The 23,452-nt window shown below is 31.5% G+C and overlaps 4 protein-coding genes across 6 annotated transcripts; 1 reads left to right on the forward strand and 3 right to left on the reverse strand.

Moving 5' to 3' along the window:
- Positions 1-8,375: 8,375 nt before the first annotated feature.
- On the reverse strand, positions 8,376-9,043 carry LOC131173290 (uncharacterized). The gene has a single exon (XM_058135394.1). It carries the CDS (start codon positions 8,957-8,959, stop codon positions 8,516-8,518), a length of 444 nt encoding a protein of 147 aa, XP_057991377.1. The 5' UTR covers positions 8,960-9,043; the 3' UTR covers positions 8,376-8,515.
- A 5,879-nt stretch (positions 9,044-14,922) lies between these two features.
- LOC131173162 (transmembrane emp24 domain-containing protein p24delta3-like) lies at positions 14,923-17,961 on the forward strand. Its single transcript, XM_058135081.1, has 4 exons — positions 14,923-15,223; positions 16,590-16,802; positions 17,466-17,542; positions 17,642-17,961. The coding sequence occupies exons 1-4, from the start codon at positions 15,005-15,007 to the stop codon at positions 17,784-17,786; spliced, it is 654 nt and encodes a 217-aa protein (XP_057991064.1). The 5' UTR covers positions 14,923-15,004; the 3' UTR covers positions 17,787-17,961.
- Positions 17,962-18,453: 492 nt separating this feature from the next.
- Positions 18,454-21,047, reverse strand: LOC110659014 (F-box protein At1g10780). Of its 3 annotated transcripts, none has more exons than XM_058135080.1 (4): positions 20,617-21,047; positions 19,684-20,426; positions 19,257-19,540; positions 18,454-19,135 (listed from the first exon to the last, which is right to left on the reverse strand). In XM_058135080.1, the coding sequence occupies exons 2-4, from the start codon at positions 20,423-20,425 to the stop codon at positions 18,899-18,901; spliced, it is 1,263 nt and encodes a 420-aa protein (XP_057991063.1). In that variant the 5' UTR covers position 20,426; positions 20,617-21,047; the 3' UTR covers positions 18,454-18,898. The 3 variants fall into 3 exon arrangements, with proteins under 3 accessions (XP_057991063.1, XP_057991062.1, XP_057991061.1); XM_058135079.1 differs by having other exon boundaries at positions 20,599-21,046; XM_058135078.1 differs by having other exon boundaries at positions 19,684-21,045.
- A 484-nt stretch (positions 21,048-21,531) lies between these two features.
- Positions 21,532-23,248, reverse strand: LOC110649125 (F-box protein At1g10780-like). Its single transcript, XM_058135671.1, has 3 exons — positions 22,467-23,248; positions 22,044-22,324; positions 21,532-21,922 (listed from the first exon to the last, which is right to left on the reverse strand). The coding sequence occupies exons 1-3, from the start codon at positions 23,206-23,208 to the stop codon at positions 21,686-21,688; spliced, it is 1,260 nt and encodes a 419-aa protein (XP_057991654.1). The 5' UTR covers positions 23,209-23,248; the 3' UTR covers positions 21,532-21,685.
- Between the last annotated feature and the right edge of the window lie 204 nt (positions 23,249-23,452).

Consider the following 23,452-nt stretch of genomic DNA (forward strand, 5'->3'; position numbering starts at 1 on the left):
GTCAACACAATAAGGGACCTTCTAGTCAAAAACCACAAGCTAATGTAGTGACCATTGGAGATAGCTCCCAATCCCCATCTCACAGGCACTTTGTCTCTAACTTAGAGTCCAGTATAATTTTTTCAAATGAGTGGTGGATAGACTCTAGGGCTAATGTTCATGTGTGAGCTGATAGAAATTATTTTGCTTCATATTAGGTATCAGGCACAAGATCTGTGAGAATGAGGAATGGGAGTGAGGCTCAAGTCTTAGGAAAAGGCCAAATAAAACTAGAATTGTCTTCTGGAAATTTTCTTGTACTAGATGGAGTCTTTCATGTTCCTTCTATTAGGAAAAATTGAATTAGTGCAGCTTTGTTAGATCAGCATGGTTTTAAACTTGTTCTTGGTTCTAATAAAGTTGTTATTAGTAAACATGGTAATTTTATTGGTAAAAGTTATTTGGTTGATGGACTTTATAAGTTGAATGTAATGCCTTCTTCTATTAATGCAGTTTCTTTTACTTCTATTACTAATGTTGAATGTGATACTTTTTGGCATGGTAGACTTGGACATGTAAATTTTGATACCATGAAAAGAATGATTAGTTTAGATTTAATTCCAAAACATGAAATTAATAAAAAGAATAAGTGTCAAATTTGTGTTCAAGCAAAACAACCCAGGAAACCTTTTAAATCTGTGGAAAGGGAAACATGTTTGCTAGAATTGATTCATAGTGATATTTGTGATAGTAATAATATTTTGACTCGTGGTGGTAAGGGATATTTTGTTACATTTATTGATGATTTTTCTAAATTTTGCTGTGTATATTTAATTAATTCTAAAAGTGAATTATTTGATAAATTTAAAGTTTATAAAGCAGAAGTTGAAAATTAACTAGAAAGGAAAATAAAAATTTTACGTTCTAATAGAGGTGGTGAGTATTCTTCTAATGAAATGAATGATTTTGTGAATTGCATGGTATTATCTATCAAGTTACTACTCCATACTCACCTCAATCTAATGAAATAGCAGAAAGAAAAAATAAGACCTTAATGGATATGGTTAATGCTATGTTACTTAGTTCTGGTTTACCTAATAATTTATGGGGTGAGGCTTTGTATTCTGCATGTCTTATTTTAAATAGAATTTCTTATAAAAATTCTAGTAAAACACCATATGAATTAAGGAATAATAAAAAACCCTCTTTGAAATATTTCAAAGTGTGGGGGTGTTTAACTAAGGTTAATATTCCTATTACTAAGAAAAGAAAAATAAGTCCTAAAACTATTGATTGTGCTTTTGTTGGATATTTTTTGAATAGTAATAAAATATCGTTTTCTAGTATTACATTCTGATATTCCTGAAATTTCTAATAATATTATTATGAAATCCAAATATGCATATTTCTTTGAAAATATATTTCCTATGAAAAATGTCTTATCTGGACCTGTTAATGAGGGTCCTTCTAGTTCTAATCATAATAATGTGAGTTCATGTAAACCTAGAAGAAGTAAGAGAAGTAGAAAAACCAAAGTTTTTAGTACTGATTTTTTCATCTTCTTGCTTGAAGATGAACCTAAAACATATAATGATGCTATGATTTCTGTTGATGCTCCATTTTGGAAAGAAGCAATTAAGGTGAAATGGATTCTCTTACTTCTAATAAAACTTGGGTTTTATCTTATCTTTTACCTAATTACAAAACAATACGGTGTAAATGGGTTTTTAAGAAAAAATTAAGGACTGATGGTTCCATAGAAAAATTTAAAGCTAGTTTAGTTGCTAAAGGTTTTAAACAAGAAGAAAGAGTAGATTTCTTTGACACTTATGCACCTATTTCTAAAATTACTACTATTAGGCTTTTGATTGCTTTAGCTTCTATCCATAAACTAGATATTCATCAAATGGATGTGAAGACAACTTTTTTAAATGGTGAATTAGAAGAAGAAATTTACATGGATCAACTAGAAGGTTTTGTAGTACCACGACAAGAGAGAAAAGTATGTAAGCTTGTAAAATTCTTGTATGGTTTGAAACAAGCCCCTAATCAGTGGTATGAAAAATTTGATAAAATTATGTTATTTTATGGTTTTAATATTAATATTGTTGATAAATATGTTTACTGTAAGAAATTTGGTGATGCTTATGTTATTCTTTGCTTGTATGTGGATGATATTTTAATTTTTGGTAGTAATATCCATGTTATCAATACAATCAAATATTTTTTATCTAGTAATTTTGATATGGAGGATCTAGGTTAAGTTGATGTAATTTTAGGTATTAAATTATTGAGAAATTGTAACAACATTGCTTTAACTCAATCTCACTATATTGAAAAAATATTGAAAATGTTTGATTATGCTAATGTGTAGCCTGTATGTAGTTCTTTTGATCCAGCAATTAAATTGAGAAAAAATACTGGAGAAAGTATTTCACAATATAAATACTCTCAAATAATATGAGCATTATTGCATTTAGCTAATCATACCAGGCCTGATATTGCATAGCAGTTGGTAGATTAGGTAGATATACTCATAATCCAGACTCTTTACATTGGCATGCATTGGAAAGAGTATTTAAATATCTTAAAGGAACTATTGATTATGCTATTCATTATTGTGGTTTTCCTGCAATAATGGAAGGTTATAGTGATGCCAATTGGATTTCTGATTCAGATGAAACTAAATCAACTAGTGGTTATGTTTTTACCATTAGCGGTGGTACAGTCTCATGTAAGTCTGCAAAACAAATAATAATTTCTTACTCTACTATAGAAGCAGAATTAGTGGCTTTAGATGCTACTAGGACTGAAGTATAGTGGCTTTAGAATTTTATGAATGACTTGCCTTTCATTGTTAAACATTTACCTCTAATTTTAATACAATGTGATAGTCAAGCTACTATAGCTAGAGCTAAAAGTAAAAATTTTAATGAAAAAAGGAGGCACCTAATGGTTAGACATAAATCTATACGTCATTTGATTTCTCATGCTGTGATTTCTTTGGACTTTGTCAGGTTTGAAAGTAATGTTGCGGATCCACTCATTAAAGGACTGGCACACCAGCAAATTCTTCAAACATCAAGGGGAATGGGATTGAAACCCATAAAGTAGTTGCTACAGTGGACACCTGTCTTTAGAGGTATGGTGATCCCATGAATAAAGTTCAATGGGTAAAAACGAAACTGTATGGTAACGAGGGAGAGCACATAATATTTTTATTATTATAGAAAAATTTCAAATTCCATTCCTATGGTGTAGTGCTCTCTGCTGTGATGTATAGGAAGAATTAAATTCTGAATGAACCCAATGGCATATTTTTTTTTGTGGGCTAATGATTACAGATTGCTCTTGGAGGGTTCACCTAGTGAGTGTGGCGATGGGGTCGCCACTGTGAAAATTTGAACAATTTTCTAAAGACACTCATGAAATAGATACGTGTGCATGACCGTAAAGCACAACACTGATAGAACCTAGATGATTTCTCATACTGTGTGTGTAGTGAATTTTAATCTGGTTCAAAAAGGACTAGTTCAAAACATTTATGTTACTGTGTTCTTTCATATTAAAACTCACTAACACTAAGTGTAGGTTCAAACCCTGAAGGTACTTGACGCCTATTACATAGTAGTATATGCTTAAAATTAATTAAATTTTTGTAGAAAGAGATGATTCTCATTCATATCAATTAATCTGTACATGGGTATTTATATACAATTGATTCCTATAATTGTGTTATACTAATTAGGAAGAAATCCTAAATAAGAAATCCTAAATAGGAATACAGAATACAAAATATACACAGAAATAATATAATGATTGACTTTCCATAACACTCCCCCTCAAGTTGGAGCATAGATGTTAATCATGCCCAACTTGTTACAAATGTAGTCAATCCTAGCTCCATTTAGAGCTTTTGTGAAAATATCTCCTAACTGCTCTCCAGTTTTGATATGTCCTGTTGAGATGATCTGTTGTTGAATCTTTTCACGAACAAAGTGACAATCAATCTCAATATGTTTGGTCCGCTCATGAAATACCGGATTAGAAGCAATATGGAGAGCAGCTTGATTATTACACCACAATTTCGCAGGCTGGAGGGTCTTAAAACCTGTCTCATCTAGTAATTGAAATATCCACATTACCTCACATACTGATTGTGCCATGGCTCTGTATTCGGATTCAGCACTAGATCGAGAAACTACACTCTGCTTCTTGGAAAAGCAAGAAGCAGAGTGTAGTCCTCTCTCACAGCCTGTTTCTTCTGTCTCTAGACCTACTCGGCCTCCCGTTGTTCATGTTTATTCCAGGAGATTGGAGATTACTGACTCAGATCCTCCACCAGCTACTTCGTTGGGAGATCCTATACCTCATACTGATCATGATTCTGATCTAGATTTACCCATTGCTCTTCGTAAAGGTAAACGTTCATGTACTTACCCTATCTCTTCTTTTGTTTCTTATAATCAATTGTCTTCTTGTTCTCGGTGTTTTGTTACTTCTTTAGACTCTGTTCTTATCCCTAATCATTGGTGAGGCCTTTGTCTCATCTGGTGGTGTCTTGCTATGAAAGAGGAAATGGAGGCTTTAGATGCTAATGGTACATGAGAACTGTTGCCTTTTCCCACCGGTAAGAAAGCTATTGGTTGCAAATGGGTATTTACAGTAAAGGTAAATCCTGATGGTTCTGTGGCTAGGTTAAAAGCACGCCTTGTAGCAAAAGGATATGCTCAGACATATGGGGTTGATTACTCTGACACTTTTTCTCCTGTAGCTAAACTTACTTCTGTTCGCTTGTTTATCTCTTTAGCAGCTACATATGATTGGCCCATGCACCAATTGGATATCAAGAATGCTTTCCTTCATGGTGATCTTCAGGAGGAGGTGTATATGGAGCAACCACCTGGGTTTGTTGCTCAGGGGGAGTTGGGTAAAGTTTGTAGGCTTCGGAAGTCTCTTTATGGCTTGAAACAAAGTCCTAGGGCTGGTTTGGGAGATTCAGTGAAGCAGTACAGGAATTTGGTATGCAAAAGAGTAAGTGTGATCACTCAGTATTTTATAAGCAACTGAGGTGGTCTAATTCTCACAGTAGTCTATGTGGATGACATTATCATCACCGGGAGTGACTCTGCAGTATTTCATCTCTTAAAACCTTTCTCCAAACCAGTTTGGACCAAAGACTTGGGATTATTAAAGTATTTTTGGGTATTGAAGTTATGAGAAGTAAGAAGGGTATTTTCTTGTCTCAAAGAAAATATGTCATCGATCTATTGACAGAGACAGGAAAATTAGGTGCTAAGCCTTGTAGTGCACCAATGACTCCAAATTTACAAATGTTAGCAGGGGATAGTGAGTTGTTTGAAGATCCGAGAGATACAGGAGATTGGTAGGAAAATTGAACTACCCATCTGTCACTTGTCCCGACATTGCTTATGCCGTTAGTGTGGTAAGTCGGTTTATGTCTTCCCAAGCTGTTGCTCATTGGGAAGCCTTGGGACAAATCTTGTGCTATCCAAGGAGCTCAGGAAGAGGTTTGTTATATGGTAATCATGGGCATTTGAATGTTGAATGTTTTTCGATGCCGACTTGGATCTAAGGTTGATAGGAGGTCAACTCTGGATATTGCGTTTTTGTTGGAGGAAATTTGGTGTCTTGGAAAAGCAAGAAGCGAGTGTAGTTTCTCGATCTAGTCTTTGAATCCGAATCTGAGCCATGGCACAATCGGTATGTGAGGTAATGTGGATATTTCAATTACTAGATGAGACAGGTTTTAAGACCGTCCAGCCTGCGAAATTGTGGTGTGATAATCAAGCTGCTCTCCATATTGCTTCTAATCCGGTATTTCATGAGCGGACCAAACATATTTTGTATGGCCAGGCTCATGACAATAATAACAAATGACTCCTCTTGAGTCCTGATTAGAACTAGCCTCTCCATTACGCTGACATTACATTCTGTAATTCCTCCTCTACTTCCTCTTCTATTACCACGTTGTCCATTTGGATTACGGCTAATAAGAGCACTCTGGTGTGTGAAGATTGGGTACTCTGCATGCGAAGGACCCGTGTGAATGTTTCATGCAAAGAGGAAATCTCGAACTGGAAAGAATCGAGATTTATGATCTCATACTCTAAAGGAAGGCTGCAAGAAAACTCATAACACTGTTGCTCCGTTGGGCTCTTGAACTTTCACATCAGAACTAAAAGGCAACAATACATTAAGTTCCTCATATACCCGTTTAAAATCCATAAAATAAGCCGTGAGAGACTTATTCTCTTTCTCAGCACGGTAGAATGCCTTACAAACATCATAAATACGGGAGATATTCCCTTTACCAGAATACAGAAAATCTAAGTAATCCATCAATTCCTTAACAAATTCACGGTGATTAATTAAACTAATTACCTCACTTTGTGAATCGAGTTCAAGCCGCAAAAACAACCGAGCATCCTCCCTTAGCCAAGTTTGTTGTGTATCATCGTAGGTGGATCTTTAGTAAGGTGATCATCCTTATCAATGCTACGCAAGTAGACCCTATGATCTTACTCCACCTCGGTAATTCGAACCATTAAGTTTGTGTTCGTGATCTTAGTCATCATCTAATCACATCGTAAATAACATTCTTATTGTCCGCCATTTGTTGAGACAAAGAAAACTAACCAAACGCTAATCCAAAGTCTTGACAAAGAACAAAATAATCCAAAATCACAAATCAGTAAATACGAAATAGGATCCGAGAGCCAAACCTCGGAAGCCCTTTAATGGTGTCTTGGATCGAACAAAGACACAGTGGTGGAATGAGAGGATTGAGGCGACGCTGGCAATGTTGATCGGAGTCGAAACGGCCGGTCGGCGGCCAAGGTCTCTCCTGAGCTGGGTGAAGAGAACAAATAGTCACCCTAGATGGCTTGCTCTGATACCATGTAGAAAGAGATGATTCTCATTCATATCAATTAATCTGTACATGGGTATTTATATACAATTGATTCCTATAATTGTGTTATACTAATTAGGAAGAAATCCTAAATAAGAAATCCTAAATAGGAATACAGAATACAAAATATACACAGAAATAATATAATGATTGACTTTCCATAACAATTTTAAATCATGTGGGGGAATATTGGATTTTTTATTTAAAATATATATATATATATATATATATATATATATATATAATGATTAAAAAAATTCTTTTTGACCCAGTAAAGTTTGTTCCCTATTTTTTTGAATTAATTCTTTTTTAAAGTTACTTGCTTGTTACTTTAAGGATTAGTGGCCTAATATCTCTGATTAGTAGATTAAAATTGGAGATTTTTTTGTCATTGAAAAACGTATATTTTTTCCAGTTCATGAACCACTCATTATCGTCACGTACTCTCCACTAAATCTCATCTAACGTTTAATCTTGTTTTTTTCTATATATCACAAATTAATTGTTATATATTCGTTCTATATTTATTTATTTATTATATCTTCTAGCAATTTTCTTTTTCTATCATGACATTCGTAGTGCATAAACTATTTGTGATCAAGCATGGGGTTGACAATGGATTAATAATTTCAAGCCTTTGTACCAATGATGATTTTAACTTGGTCTACAAGAATTGTCATGTCTATTGTTTCCAACACTAATCAAATTGCAAACGACAAAAAAAAAAAAAAAAAAAATTTGAACCCTTACAAAAATTTTTAATTTTATTAATTTAATCCTCAACTTTTCACAGTTTTTCAATTAATTTTAATAATCAAATTATTTGATAAGTGAAAATAATGAAATCACTAATATGATCCGTTGATTATAATAAAAAAAATATATTTATTAATGAATTTCATATTTACAAATCAAAAGACATTTAAGTAATTTTAAATATAAATGACTCAATTATTAAAAAAAAATTGAAATCAATGTTGAAATTTAAGATCAGATCGATGAAATTAAAAGTTTTAATTATAATTAAAATATAAATAAAGAATTAGACTAATTTTTTAATTCTACTTTAAAACCTTTAAAAATAACATAAAAATTGAGAATTGAAAGAATTATAGAAAATGAATCCATTTTGGCCAAATAGAAAGCCCGCCTTTTAATGATATACTTTAGCTTTTTACCTTTTTAGGAGTGGTTTTAGTGGTATTGTAATAATCTTTAAAATTATGATTTCTGGAATTATATATCAGAAATTCAATGAAAGTAAATTAAAGTTTTGAGATCAAGCAATCTTCAGTAAAATACAAGATCAAAACCGTCCAAAAATCAAGATAATAATGGTAATTAGTTTCATTTAGTTGTTTTTTTTTTTTAATTTTCTTTAATAAATAATTCTTAATTACCTGGAATAATTAAATTTCCCAGTTCTTAAAGATAACTTTAGGGCTTTACTTTGCCATACTAATTACTTTAACAAGAAACTCAAATAAAGAACAACTATTACAATGAAAAAGAACGCTCTAGACTCTAGAGGCTCTTTCATGATTAGGGAAAGAAATTAAAAAGGAAAATTAAAAAAAAAAATAAAATAAAATTATGGATCTCTCAAGAAGGATGAACCTTGTTAGAGGAAAGTCCCTTCCAAGCAGATTTCATGGAAGCAGTAGCAGAATTAACGGCAGCTTCAATATACCTCTTAGAAGCAATAGTTGCAGCTTTTTCCATTAATTTTCCCATCTTTCTTTCAGTCTCAGCACTCTTTTCTAAGCTTTCAAGTTCTTCCTTTGCCATCCTTTCCATTTCCTCTTCGAATCGACGAAATTCATCCATAGCTTCTTCCATCACAGAATCAAGATAGTTCTCAGCATCTCGCATAGCTACTTGTGCTTCTTTCACTTCATTTTCTTGCTCAAGTTCCATTGCTGCCCATGACTTGTAAGCTTCTATCTCAAAAAGCTTCATTAGATCCTCTATCGTTGAGGGATCAAAGTTCTTGTCCTGCAAGGCTTGATCTGAGAGAAAGGTAAATTGGGAGAGGAGAGCTTCCATGGTTGTAAGGTGTGAAATGAAATGCAGATCTAGCTAGTGTATTATGAATAGACTAAAGTTGTTGGGCGTAGAATCATTTAATTTCAAGGATATGTACCCTTCTTTTTATACAATAAGTTAAGGACATAGGCATATGCCTTTGGTATTACTGTTTGAGCTCCGTTGAAAAAATTTTTCTGTTAAATATATTATTAATTTTTTAATAATATTTAAAATATATTTTTTAAAAATAATGCCAATTGGGTACCTAGGCTGATGGGTAAGCTATGATTTTTTTTTCTTTTTTTTAATTGAGGAGGTCATGAGCATCCAATTAATATTTTTACCTTGATGGCGAAATTGGACCGTTGGAGATTTACAGCATTAGTTTGTTTTTATCAATTTTGCAAGAAGAAAGAAAGAAGAATACAGGGAGGCGATAGAGATATGGATAACTTTTATTATCATGGGAATCTAGTTGGTGGGCAATGGGGGCCATGCCCTGCTGACATTGTCAAATTATTCATGAATTTGTTTGTCCTTTTGATTTCTGAGTTATGCATGCTATCATCGAGTGAAGCCTGAAACCTAAACAGTTTTGGTAATAATTTGGACACCTAATGTCCACATTAAACATCATAATTTATTTTTTAGTAATATTATTTTTTTCGATAGCAATTCTAACAGCAGTGATAAATAGGGCTGAGCAGAATTCGGTTTAAACCAAAAAATCGAACTGAATCGAATCATTTCGGTTCAATCAGTTCAATTTTAAAATTAAATCGGTTTGGTTCGATTTTACATTATAAAAATTTCAGTTATATCGGTTCGGTTCGGTTTTGAAGAGAAAAAAATTGATTAAACCGAACCGAACCGAACCGAATAATAATTTATATAGTCAAATCAAACTAAATCGAACCGAATCGATTTTTGAATTGATTTATTTTTATAGAAAATTTATGAATTATATTTAATTTTATATATATTAATTGTTTAATTTCATTTATTAATGGTTATTATGTTCAAACCAAAGTTAAAATTATATCAAATAACTTGAAAATCAATTCTAAATTAAAAAATCAAACCGATCGATTTAAACCGAATTCGATTCAATTTTTCACCCATTTCAGTTCGGTTCGATTTCTAAAATTTACAATTTAATTTTTATAATTTAATTCGGTTCGATTCAGTTTGAACCGAATGCTCACCCCTAGTGATAAATGGAAGGAAGATGACTCACCCCATTTAGGGCTGTTTGGATTGGATTTTTTGATTAAAATAAAAATGATAGTATATGATGATAATTATTTTATAGATAGTGATATGATGATAATGATGATGAGATTTTATTTTTATTATATATATTAAAAAAAATATTATATTTATTATTGTTAATATGTGAAATGACTAATAAAGGTATATATTATATAATTTATTTTATTATTTAAATAAATATAAAATTATAAATTTATTACATTATATTATTTATTTTATTATTAAATTAAATATAATTATTAATCTTTTATATTATATCATTTATTTTATTATTGAAATAAGAAAATAATTATTTTTTTAGGATAATTAAATAATTTTAAAAATATAGATAAAATAATAAAATAATTATTATTGTTAATAGAAAAATTTATAAAAGTTTTGGATATAAATAAATATTTTATATTTTATGTTATTAATAAAAAATATTTTAAATACATTAATTAGAATATTAAAATTATAAATAAAAAAATTCATTTTTTACCCATTCGGTGATATCGATTTCTAAAATTATCAATTCGATTTTTATAATTTAATTTCATTTGAGCGAATCAATTTCTAGTGATAAATAGGCTGACAGTATCGAAGGGGAAGATGACTCACCAAACCATTTACTTTCCCCTGAAGTTGAGCCACCGAAAAACCCCATTACCCATAAGATCATCAACAGCCTCGGAAGTTGGTTCATTGCAAAGCTCATGGCAATTTCATTCTCCTCTAATATTAAGGATCGGCCTTCGTTAGCTGGATAGCATAATGACCCTAGAAATACCATGCCCTTGAAGATAATAACCCTCTAAAATATCTTTAAATATTAATCATTTATAAATAAAATAAAAAGGCAATCTCATTTAAATTTATTGCTATATTTACATCCTGTATTTTTTTTTCTACCATCCTTATTAGTCAATTTTAAATGAAAATAAACTTTTTAAAAATTTTTAAGTAAAATTAAATAACATTATAACCTATAAAAAAATAATTCACATCTTTATTTTTTGATAAACATAAATAAAGGAGAATATTATTATTTTTTATTCTTTCATCTAAAGATAGAAACGAGAGATAAATAGTATGCAAATTAATATGGAGAGGTATTTTCAACTTTTTTTTTTTAAATCATCTGGGGTGTTCTAGTATTTTTTATGAATTAATTATTAAACATCCAATTCAATTAATATCAAACAGTCTTAAGATAATAGACCTAGTGAACTCAAAATTACTAAAGGCCAGCCAACAGAAGGAGCCCCATGTATTTAATTCATAAAAAGAGTAATTTGAACAAGACACACTCCTAGTGTAATAAAAATGGTTTAATATTAAAATTATTATTTTTAATATTTTATTATTTAAAAAATAATATTTCATTAAATGTGAATTTATTTAATTTTAATTTGTAAGTATGTAAACTTATTTAACTTAAAAATTGATTTTAAACTTAAATCATTATAATTAAAAGAATGTAGGCTAATTTATTATTATTATTATTATTATTATTATTATTATTATTATTATTATTTAATTTTTAAATTCAACCCGAACCGCAGCTATTTCTAGGTCCTTGTGCGAGTTGGTGGCTGCCAGAGAAAAAAGTGCCTCATCTTTAGACTTTTAAACCCGCAATGTAATGGCAACCAATCCTTCCCTACGGTAACTTTTTTTCTCCTACTTTTTCTATACACTACAGGCTTGTTTGGGAATGGGGTTGGAGTTGAAGGTTAGAAAAAGTGCTTTTTAAGTATTAGAAAAGTAATTTGGAAGAATCTATTTAATTATTTAAAATTTTTATAGTTAAAATTAAAGGTGAATATTTGTTTAATTGAATCAAATTTTTAATTAATTAAATTATTAATTAATTTTAAAAATATTAATTGAATTGAATCAAAATTAAAAAAAATAAAATTAACTAAAAATTAAAAATATTCAATAAATTATTGGTTATAACTGAACTAACAAAAAAAAATTATTTTATATTATTAATTATTTAATAAAATATTAATACAAATATATTTATATTCTTTTTTATTTATAAAAAATAATAAATATAATTTAATATTAATAAGATAATAATTATAAGTTAAATATTATTATAAAATCATATAATTAATAATTATAAATAATATAATATTAATAAAATTATAATTAATATATTAATTAATTGAAATTCGATTATTTCGGTTAGTTCAGTTACCAAATCAAAGATAACAGAACCGATAATCGAAAATCGAAAGTTTTTATTATTATTAACTGAAAATTGAATTTTAAGAAATTTATTCTTATTAAAATAATCGAATTTCATCAATTCAATTCGGCTATTTGATTATACTTGAATAATGAATACTCTTAATTAAAACGTGTTAAATTTAATTTTAAAATAATTTTTATTGCTCTTTAATTAAAATTTTTAAAGATGTATTTTTATTAACAATAGCTCTAATAATAATGCCAAATAGACTCTACATTCTATGCGAAAGATAATATTATGAAAAATGAGCACATGAGCAAAGAAAAACAATATATATTAGTTAAATTATTCACTTATTTGAGAATCAATCCATTAGTAAGATCTATACAAATTATAGAGATTAATTAAAAATAATAAAAAAATTATTTAAACTTAATTCGGATATAAATATATGGATTTTGTTTATTTGATATCTGAGTCTTGCAAATACATATTGTATCTTAAATATATATAATAATTGATTTATATAATAATTGATTTATATAATGCTATTTACTAAAATGAAAATATTACTTTTTTTTCTGCGTAATTTATATGTTTTTATTCAATTTATTAAATTCTTTATCAAATAAGAAAAATTATAATTTACTCTTTCCCTATTTAAATTAATAGCTTTATTTACTCAATTCACTTTTATTTGTCAAAATTTTAAAAATTATTTTACTCAAAATTATCTATTATTTTGAGAAAATTACAGAATATTAATTTTTTTTTTATTTTTACCCTTATCTCATTAAATACAAATAATTATTTTTTTAATTTTTTAAAACTCATTTATCACTTCTTTCTCTTTTTCTCTTAATTATTCTAGCTGTGTTGCAATAACTATTTCTACAATAAGTTGTAGATTGATGGAGAGAAAATTATTAAGATTGAAATAATCAGTGAAATAAAAAATAATTTAATTAAATTAAAAATATTTTATTATAATTTAAATAATTTATTTATCACCTTTAATATACAAAAGTGAAGAGTGGGAATAATTTTAAAGATAAATAACTACAACTCACTTATAACTTTTCCTATCCTATTTAAACCACCAATGCAATTTAATATTTGAAAATAAATAAATTAACAAAAAAGTAAAAAGAATTAGTATATATTCTTTAAGTTTTAAAAAAGTTGAAGGAAAGATAAATTTAAGAGGCACAGAAGAGTAACATACTTCTCCCTCCTTACCCTAATTTGGGAGACATTAGAAAAATAGAGAATTAAGGGATAATATATGATAAGATTTACCTTTAAGAATATAATTATTAATTGAGATTTTTAAAATTAATATTTAATTTTTTAAAAAAGCATAAATAAAGTGAAAAATTAGAACATCTTTTAAGTAGCTAAACATTAATAAAGGGTTAGAAATGATAAGGGTAACATCATCCTAAATACTCCTTTTATAACAAATGTGTACAAAAGTAATTGAATTTAAGAAAGACAAAGAAAACTGATAAATGGGTTATTTTGTTATTGCTCCAAGCTATATATGCTACTTACTAACCAAAGAGGAAATAAGGGTGAGTAGATTTTGATCTAAACTAAAAAATCGAATCGAATTAAGTCAATTCAGTTTAATTAGTTCGGTTTTAAAATTCAATTTGTTCGGTTCAGTTTATAAATTTTGATAATTTTAGTTAATCGGTTTGGTTTGGTTCGATTATTTTCATAAAAAATAAAAAAAATTGAACCGAACCCAAATTATATATATATATATATATAGGAAACCCCAAGATATTTGAGTTCTGATTTTTAAGGTTTTTTTTTTATATTTTTGTTATTGAGATTTAATGTTGAAAATGTGAAATTTTATAAAATTTGATTTGATCGATTTAAAATCGAATTAAACCGATATTTATCAGTTTGATTCGATTTAGTTTCCTCTTAGCGATCGATTTATTTAATTTTTAAAATTATTAATTTTCAATTTTATCTATTCAGTTCAGTTCAAAATCGAACCGATCATTTGCACAGTCCTTCAAGGAAATGGCACATAAGCAAACTAACTAAACATAACTAACTAATAATGAAGCTTAGCTGATTAATTATCTTACTAAGCTAAAAGTGGATAAATAAATAGTTTTTATTGCAAGTGCTTATGCATTAAAAAAAAAAAAGAATTAAATTGTGGGATTATATATATATAATAGACAAGATAACACACAACATAAATGCATGCAATGTATCATAAACAAATTTTAATCTTAATAATTTTAACTAATTTAAAAAAATTTATTACAATTTTATTTAATTAATTAAATAATCATTGTTATGTATAAAGAAATTCAATGACTATATTCAGTGAAGATTTCTCATTAAGTGAATTTTTAAGTTTATGATTTAATAATTATTTAAAGTTAATATTTTAATCTGTTGAATTTATTAAGTCTTTAATATAAAAAAATTATAAGAAGTATTAAATAAAAAATGTAACAAGTATTTAATAATTATATAATCCTCCCCTATTCTCCTGCTTCATTAACTTCAAATCCCAAAGGAATTTCTACAGAGAGTGAGAGAGAAAGTTGAATTTCAAAGAGACGCAGACTATAGAAATGGGGATGCGAGCGAACGTGCGCAGGGAGTTGGTGCTGCAATTGTTGTTAACGCTTTGGATTTGGGGAACTCTTCGAGTGAGTGAGGGAATTTGGTTAAATCTGCCGGCATCGGGGACGAAGTGCGTTTCCGAGGAACTCCACACTAATGTTGTCGTATTAGCTGATTATGTTGTCGTTTCCGAGGACAACTCTCGCCTTCCCGCCATCTCTATCAAGGTCCCGTTTCTTTATTTGATTCAATTTTGATAATGTTTGCCTTTATGTTTTGGATCTCTGAAGAGTCAGGGGATTGCGTTTTGGTTTCTGTGAGTTGGGTTTCTTTTGTATAGCTAGAAAAAGAAACGCTTTTTGAGAAATGATTTTCTGACCTTGAATTGGATGGCAATTGGGTTTTTGAGCTATTGATTTGTGATGTGATAGGGATCTATTTATTCATGCATACTGCATACACCATTGCCTGGTTTTACTGTGTAGGGATAGTGTTTAGATGTTAGAAAAATGTAAAGTTAATACTTAGGCTTTATATGATAGTAGTTTATGACTTGAAGAGTTGGTCAATTTGGCATTAGGCACCTTGTTTTATATTGATGATATGGGAGTTTGTGCAGGAAAATAATGGAGAACCGTTAGTGGTAGCATAGTTGAAGAACCTTTTATTTGCTTAGTGATTATTTCTACTTCTTGAAAATTTGTCTGCTCAATTAGCCTCTCTGGAATGAAGCAACTTTCTGCTGAATCTTTGGTATTTGTTCATGTTATGAAGAGGTGGGGTGGGGTTGTGTCAGTTCAAAACATTACCAATCAGAGATTTAAGAGAGAATTGAAGGAAATAATTCTAGTTGATGCCTAAACAGTGGAGTGTGAGGGGTATAGGAATATTCTGAAACATGATGCTTGGCTTTAGGTTAACCTGTTCAATTGGTAAACTTGAACATTTACTATTTAAGTAAGATTGGTTTTATTTTTGAAGAACCTTTTTACTTTCTTAAGAGGATGAATTTGCAAATTTCTTCTATTGGATGTATAGGAAAGCTTTAAGTAATGTTGTGCCAAATCAAATGAAAAATTAGTTTAAAAAAACTGAAAAAAAGGAAAAAGTAAACCAAGAAGATCACCAAAATTATTAAATTGTAATTATCTCATTTCATTCATCAATAGCCTTAGCTACAGTATTTAGCATAGCTGTGGCACTGGCTTAGCAATAGTCCCATATTCTTGAATGGCAAAGCAAACAATGAATTTGATTCTCGTTCCTTTTCTTGTTTGTGGAAGAACTACAGCTTTAGATCTTTTTTTTTTTTTTTTGGTTAGAAGCTGCTTTAGATCTTTTATTTCACTGTTTTATTTATTTATTTATTTAGGATAAATTTCCTATTGCAGGGAGAAAACCCCCATTAAACTCAAAAAAATTGCAAGTAAATTCCAAATAATAAAGAATTAATAATTAAGTGATCCTCAAACTTTTTTCCCTCTTACTTTTATTTGCATCATTATATTTTCTAGGCAAGAGTTCTTTCATTTGAACTTGTATGAAAAAATAGTAACTAGCATTTGTATCTTGTTAATTTGATTTCTTCTATAGGTGACGTCACCATATGGGAACAATCTTCATCAGAAGGAAAATGTGACGCATGGTCAATTTGCATTCACAACTCAAGAGGCTGGCAACTATCTGGCTTGTTTCTGGGTGGGGGCCGATAATCAAGGAGGTGGAGATGTAAGTGTCAACCTTGACTGGAAAACTGGAATTGCAGCGAAGGATTGGGAATCAGTTGCAAGAAAAGAAAAGATTGAGGTAAGCACTATAAGATTCTTTGTTATCCCTTAAACTTGACACACATGCAAAGACAAGAAAAAGATAGAGGAGAAATAGGAGAAGAAAATATGATAACACCTGCTTCAGGGTAGACATTGAGAGTGAATTCTGAAAAACAATGCATTGAGTTATTGTTTTTATCCATAGGTCAAAAACTTGCACAAAACTTTCATTGATCTGTGAATTGAATGCCTTCTTACTTAATATCATCTCAGTTCTAACTGTGGGTAATTTGCATTATAAATGAAATGGACACTGATGCTGGACTAGTATTTAATATGTTGTAGAGCTGTTAACCCAAACAAGTGTGCATGAATTTTTAACAAGAGAGGAAGAAGATGGGCTTTAATGGTCCATAACCTTTTTTTGGACAAATAAGAGGTTGAGGAAAACCTTAGCCAGATGCTAAGCCTAGAATTTTTGTTTTGGTTGATCTTGGAGTCTAGCTTCTTGTTAGGGTAAAACTTGAGAGGGTGGGAATTTGACAGGAACAAATTTTACACAGTAATGTATTTGCCTGGGCAATTTAAAAGTTTATTAAATGTGTGTGTTTTGGTGTCTGTATGCGTGTGTGTTGTGTACTTGTTCCCATATATTGAAATTTATCATGCATACATATGCTTTCATAATATCCTTATGTAGGGTGTTGAACTTGAGCTGAGAAAACTTGAGGGAGCAGTAGAGGCCATCCATGAGAATCTACTCTATCTCAAAAGCAGGTAAATATTTATTTATTAATGGGTCTATCTGATAGCGCTCAACTCCTAATCACTTTCTTTTAGTTAATATTTTCTCCCTTCTGTTGGTTATGCTGGCAGAGAAGCAGAGTTAAGGACTGTAAGCGAGACAACAAATACTAGAGTAGCATGGTTTAGTATCATGTCCTTGGGTCTCTGCATCGTGGTCTCGGTTCTGCAGTTGTGGTATCTGAAAAGTTTCTTCCGAAAGAAGAAGCTTATCTAGATATTGCTAATGAATAGTAAATTCCCCAGCTCTTTTATTTTCCTTCAATTCTTTTCTTTGTATGTTGCAGAAGAAAATTTTTGATAAGATGAATAGAGAATGTTATTGTTCTCATTGAAAGCGAGGCTCTTCATCTTTAACGATATAGACTAATGCATCCTGTCATTTTTGTTAACATCTGCCTCTGAGGGTTGCTTGATTCTATTTCGCATCTTAGCCTTGTAAATGAAAAGGTGTTATTTGTTAACAAATTAAAGCAGGAAAATTCATAATTTGGCATTCATCACCCTAACAGCAGAAAAAACAACAGATTACACTTTCAAAATTAAGTTTCATGTACTACTAAAACTATTGATTGTTTTGAAGACTAATCAATAAATATAAAGAACTCTGGTAGCAAGTGTCAGGAGCCTAAGTTTCTGGATTTAGAATATTAACTGAAGCTCATTTTCTTTCACTTTTGCTTTTTTACTGGTACCTTTAATCTAGCGATAGCTAGAGTGTTTTGAGGTGCATGGTAGCATTCTCAACAAAATATTGCCATTTGAAATCCTAGCGAAGTTCTGCTGCACACACTCTACTAGAAGAGTTAAATGACTCGTGACATTAAACAGTAAGGGGTTCGGATAAGGAAATGTTTTCAAATGGAAAGCTTCTTGGAAAGGGCTTCATATCAAAAAGCAAAAGGTAATTTGATTAAAGATTGTAATAAAGAAAAGATAATGGGACCTATAGTTTTTTAATGCAGAGTGGAGGTCAAGAAATCCATGCTATCTTCCATCCCAGGAATAATAACATTAAAGACACAAAGGGAATATATCAATATCTGAACCAGGTACCAGAGACAGTGAAACACAGCGTGCGCGTAACAGCCAAATTAAACTTCTTTAAGCTGAATAGAAGTGCAGCAGCTTCTACTATCATCCACACCATTCAAGGTACAAAACGAAGCATGCAATGGGAGAAAGAGGTTGCTTGCCTATAGAGAATGGCAAGCATGGCTGCAGCCTGCAGGTCACCATTTTTGTGTGGTAATTGTCTCACTTAATTTTGTCTCACTAACTACTGTAAAGTACATAAGAGAGCGACTTGCTGGTCATACCATGTAAGATTTATTCTATTCGGACAATCTCGCTATTCATGCGTTGAAACGTGCAGATATCATCATAGAAATCATCTGCATTGCTATGGTTGCTCAAATGAAGAGCAGTCCTTAGTACCATCGACTTTATACTCTTCCCATATTTCAACAGTGACTGAAGGGTGCTCATTTTCTGTTCAGCATTTAATGGTGATCTGATTGTGACAGCTACCTTCTCCAGACAAGGAATCACAAAGCCTGACTCCATCTGCAGAAAGACAAAATGCAGCTCCATTAATGCATGCAATGTCGAGGATTCACTTCAAGCAGGATGCATTAAAAGCATTGAAATTTTTTCAAATGCTAGTCATGTAGCTTTTGCAACTCACATTTTTCAGGCTGTTCCTATGGCAAAAAGCAGCAAACATTGCTCCATGGATATCAAACTCTTGCAGCTTGGGATGGCTATTAAAAAAATCAACAATGTCTATCTCTGGAAAGGGCTCAAGGAGGGTATCAAAATCCCCTGTAAATTCAACCTTCATGTATAGATGCTTGACCTCACTTGCCCACTGAAGCATCTTGCTTATTGCATCCCAACACCACTGGATTCCTCTAATAGACAAGAAATCTAAAGCTGCAAGCTTTCCAAAATCTACCATGTAGACTCTCCCTAAAAGCGCATTTGCAAGATCTTGATTAAATTACAGTCAATACAAATCATCAGGCAGTCTTTTGTTGGTGAGAAAGCCAAGTAAAAAAATGACATTTTCAAGGTTCATAATAACAAATTGTTGTTGGAAATCAATAGCTTACCAGCATTATTGGAAATTGAAAGTTTCTTCAAGAAGTTAGTCTCAGGAACCCTGATCCAACTACAACCATGTGTCTCCAGGAGTTCAATTTTTGGGCAAGTTACTGTAAGTGAGCAGTCACCCAAGCCGTAAAAGTCCAGCTTACACTTCTCCAAATGTGGTAGCGCGATTGAAACAGATCTTGTTCCTTCACAACCAAGTAGTAGCAAGTTTTTCAAATTAGGACATGCCTGAAGAGCAGCACATAGTGCAGGATCTTCCAATCTAGCACCTATAATCTCCAGGTTTTGAAGTTTTGGAAAGGTGTCCCACATGGGAGAGTTTATCATTAAGACTCCCCAAAGCTTTAAGGATTCCAAATTCTTTGCAGCACTGATGCAATCCAATTTTGAGGGGCTTTCGACGCAAGTTTGGTATTCAGCAAGATTGTCCATTCTGAGCTCAAGATGTTTGAGGGATGAACCTGCAAGTAGTAGCCATGAGGCAAGCCCTGTGCTTGAGAAAGGGCTATACACAACAAGCTCCTCTAATTGGAAAATGGAAGATATCATCTTGAACACAATGCCATCGGGGTGATCGATGCCAGTGTGGTTGTCAAAAGAGTTGCGAGGGAAGTACAGGCTTTTGATATAAGGCAATGAGTCCTTCCATCGCCTTGATACACAGGTACAAAGTGCCACATCCTTGGCATTCTTCACATGCGACAATATGCACTGAACAATTTTATCCGGAAGAGATTCCATTCTATGAGGAAAACAATCAAACAGAATTAGTTTAATGACCAATACTAAAAAAGGAAACATCAGCTATGTAAAAACACACAAAATAAAACTGAATCTGATCATCCATTAAGAATGAAACACCAAAAGATTTTGTGGAGACATTCATTTGCTATAGATTGGAGGGTGAAATCTACCTGAACTCCAAAATTTACCAATCTAATCTCTGTGATCATATCATATTCTATCTTTTGTCATAACAAATTGAAAATTCTGAGGGCGGCAAAAGGCGTCTTTGGAAGCCAGGAAAGCAAGCGAAGGAACAAAAAGTTAACAATTTAAGGAAGCCAAATATCCACCCGTCTCCAGTTCAATAAATTAACAATTTAAGGCCAACCCAAGTGAAATTTCAAGAATTACACTATCCCAGAACCCAAACAGAAAAATTCCTTGAAGCTTTAAATCCGCAAATTTAATCAAAACGAATTGGGACAAATATCCATCTCTCACACCCAAATGCATTTCAAACAATTTAGTCTGGGATTTTGGATGATAAAAAATAGATCAGAGCTTCTGGGTCTTTAAGGGGTATGGTTTCAAACGGAAAAAAATCTGCGCTTTCCGATGCATTATATAAGAAATGTGAAGTAAGAGACAGCAAAGAGCAGCGCGCTCATGCTACTCACTTTTTAAAATTTGAAAACTATCGAAACGGTATAAATTCAAGACTTTGAATTTATCTGCCGTTTTTGTTGTTTTCTTATAATGTAAAAGGCAGAGATTCTCTGTGTCTCAGTCATAATTGTTTTCATGGACACGTTTAGAGGTGTCATTGCATAGATATATATATATCGTTGTAATTTTTATTTAGAGCATTCATTATATACATTTTAATTAGTTTCATATAAATTTTGATATAAATATTTAATTTAATTATTATAAAAATATAGTTATGGTAATTTATAAATTACTTGTGAACTGCCAAGTCTCATAAATTAGGTTCCAATGACATACATATATTTCGACCTCCATCCCAAAAGCATATAAATGTAAGCATATCAGTTATTTTCATACATGCTGAAATGGATGAGCAAAAGAAGCAAATTCAATATGCTACTTTAATTCTGCAGGTTAAAATTTGTAATCATTGTTACCAATCCAATCAAATAAAGAATGAACAAGGTTTCAGTCAAATCAGCGGTCAAAACTGTTTATCAGTCATCAGCCAATGAAATGTGTATTGACACTACATAAGGAAGTGACTTGCTGGTCACAATGTAAGCTTTATTCTATTCGGACAATCTTGCTATTCATGCGTTGAAACCTGCAGATATCATCAAAGAAATCATCTACACTGCTATCGTTGCTCTTCATTTGAAGAATCCTTATTACCATTGACTTTATGCTCTTCCCATATTTCAACAGTGACTCAAGGGTGTTCATTTTCTGTTCAGCATTTAATGGTGATCTGACTGTGACAACTACCTCCTCCAGACCAGGAATCACAAAGCCTGACTCCAACTGCAGAAAGACAAAATGCAGCTCCATTAATGCATGCAATGTCGGGGATTCACTTCGAGCGGGAAGCATTAAAAGCATTGAAATTTTTTCAAATACTAGTCATGTAATTTTTGCAACTCACATTTTTCAGGCTGTTCCTATGGCAAAGAGCAGCAAACATTGCTCCATGGATATCAAACTCTTGCAGCTTGGGATGGCTATAAAAAAAATCAACAAAGTCTATCCGTGGAAAGGGCTGAAGGGTATCAAAATCCCCTGTAAATTCAACCTTCATGTATAGATGCTTGACCTCACTTGCCCACTGAAGCATCTTGCTTATTGCATCACAACACCACTGGACTCCTCTAATAGACAAGAAATCTAAAGCTGCAAGCTTTCCAAAATCTACAATGTAGACTCTCCCTAAAAGCCCATTTACAAGATTTTGATTAAATTACAGTCAATACTTATCATCGGGTAGTCTTTTGTTGGTGAGAAAGCCAAGTAAAAAATGATATTTTCAAGGTCCTTAATAACAAATTGGTGCTGCAAATCAATAGCTTACCAGTATTATTGGAAATTGAAAGTTTCTTCAAGCAGTTCGTCTCACGAACCCTGATCCAACTACAACCTTGTATCTCCAGGAGTTCAATTTTTGGGCAAGTTAGTGTAAGTGAGCAGTCACCCAAGCCGTAAAAGTCCAGCTTACACTGCTCCAAGTGTGCTAGCGCGATTGAAACAGATCTTGTTCCTTCACAACCAAGTAGTAGCAAGTTTTTCAAATTAGGACATGCCTGAAGAGCAGCACATAGTGCAGGATCTTCTAATCTAGCACTTACAATCTCAAGGTTTTGAAGTTTTGGGAAGGCATGCCACCTGGGAGACTTTATCATTAAGACTCCCCAAAGCTTTAATGATTCCAAATTCTTTGCAGCGCTGATGCAATCCAATTTTGAGGGGCTTTTGATGCAAGTTTGGTATTCAGCAAGATTATCCATTCTGAGCTCAAGATGTTTGAGGGATGAACCTGAAAGTAGTAGCCATGAGGCAAGCCCTGTGCTTGAGAAAGGGCTATACACAACAAGCTCCTCTAATTGGAAAATCGAAGATATCATCTTGAACACAATGCTATCCGGGTGATCTATGCCAGTGTGGTTGTCAAAAGAGTTGCGAGGAAAGTACAGGCTTTTGATATAAGGTAATGAGTCCTTCCATCTCTTTGATACACAGTTACAAACTGCCACATCCTTGGCATTCTTCACATGCGACAATATGTACTGAACAATTGCATCCGGAAGAGATTCCATTCTATGAGGACAACAATCAAATAGAATTAGATTAATTACGAGAACTAAAAAAGGAAACATCAACTATGTAAAAACACACAAAATAAAACTGAATTTGGTCATCCATTAAGAATTAAACATCAAATAGATTTTGTGGAGACATTCATTTACTATAGATTGGAGGTGAAATCTATCTGAATTCCAAAATTTTACCAATCTATTCTCAGTGCTCAAATCATTATTCTATATTTAGTCATAATAAATT

The sequence above is a fragment of the Hevea brasiliensis genome, chromosome 14, assembly GCF_030052815.1.
Source record: "Hevea brasiliensis isolate MT/VB/25A 57/8 chromosome 14, ASM3005281v1, whole genome shotgun sequence".
In the NCBI taxonomy this organism is placed as follows: Eukaryota; Viridiplantae; Streptophyta; class Magnoliopsida; order Malpighiales; family Euphorbiaceae; genus Hevea; species Hevea brasiliensis.

Excerpts from the sequence above, each read along its gene's own strand:
- LOC131173290 (XM_058135394.1), bottom strand. The coding sequence starts at position 8,959 with ATGGAAGCTCTCCTCTCCCAATTTACCTTTCTCTCAGATCAAGCCTTG.
- LOC110659014 (XM_058135078.1), bottom strand. The coding sequence starts at position 20,485 with ATGTTTCCTTTTTTAGTATTGGTCATTAAACTAATTCTGTTTGATTGT. Across the intron at positions 19,541-19,683 it reads TTCAATTTCCAATAATGCTG|GGAGAGTCTACATGGTAGAT; the intron begins GTAAGCTATTGA and ends ATGCGCTTTTAG. Across the intron at positions 19,136-19,256 it reads ATAGGAACAGCCTGAAAAAT|ATGGAGTCAGGCTTTGTGAT; the intron begins GTGAGTTGCAAA and ends GTCTTTCTGCAG.
- LOC131173162 (XM_058135081.1), top strand. The coding sequence starts at position 15,005 with ATGGGGATGCGAGCGAACGTGCGCAGGGAGTTGGTGCTGCAATTGTTG. Across the intron at positions 16,803-17,465 it reads CAAGAAAAGAAAAGATTGAG|GGTGTTGAACTTGAGCTGAG; the intron begins GTAAGCACTATA and ends ATCCTTATGTAG. Across the intron at positions 17,543-17,641 it reads CTACTCTATCTCAAAAGCAG|AGAAGCAGAGTTAAGGACTG; the intron begins GTAAATATTTAT and ends TTATGCTGGCAG.
- LOC110649125 (XM_058135671.1), bottom strand. The coding sequence starts at position 23,208 with ATGGAATCTCTTCCGGATGCAATTGTTCAGTACATATTGTCGCATGTG. Across the intron at positions 22,325-22,466 it reads TTCAATTTCCAATAATACTG|GGAGAGTCTACATTGTAGAT; the intron begins GTAAGCTATTGA and ends ATGGGCTTTTAG. Across the intron at positions 21,923-22,043 it reads ATAGGAACAGCCTGAAAAAT|TTGGAGTCAGGCTTTGTGAT; the intron begins GTGAGTTGCAAA and ends GTCTTTCTGCAG.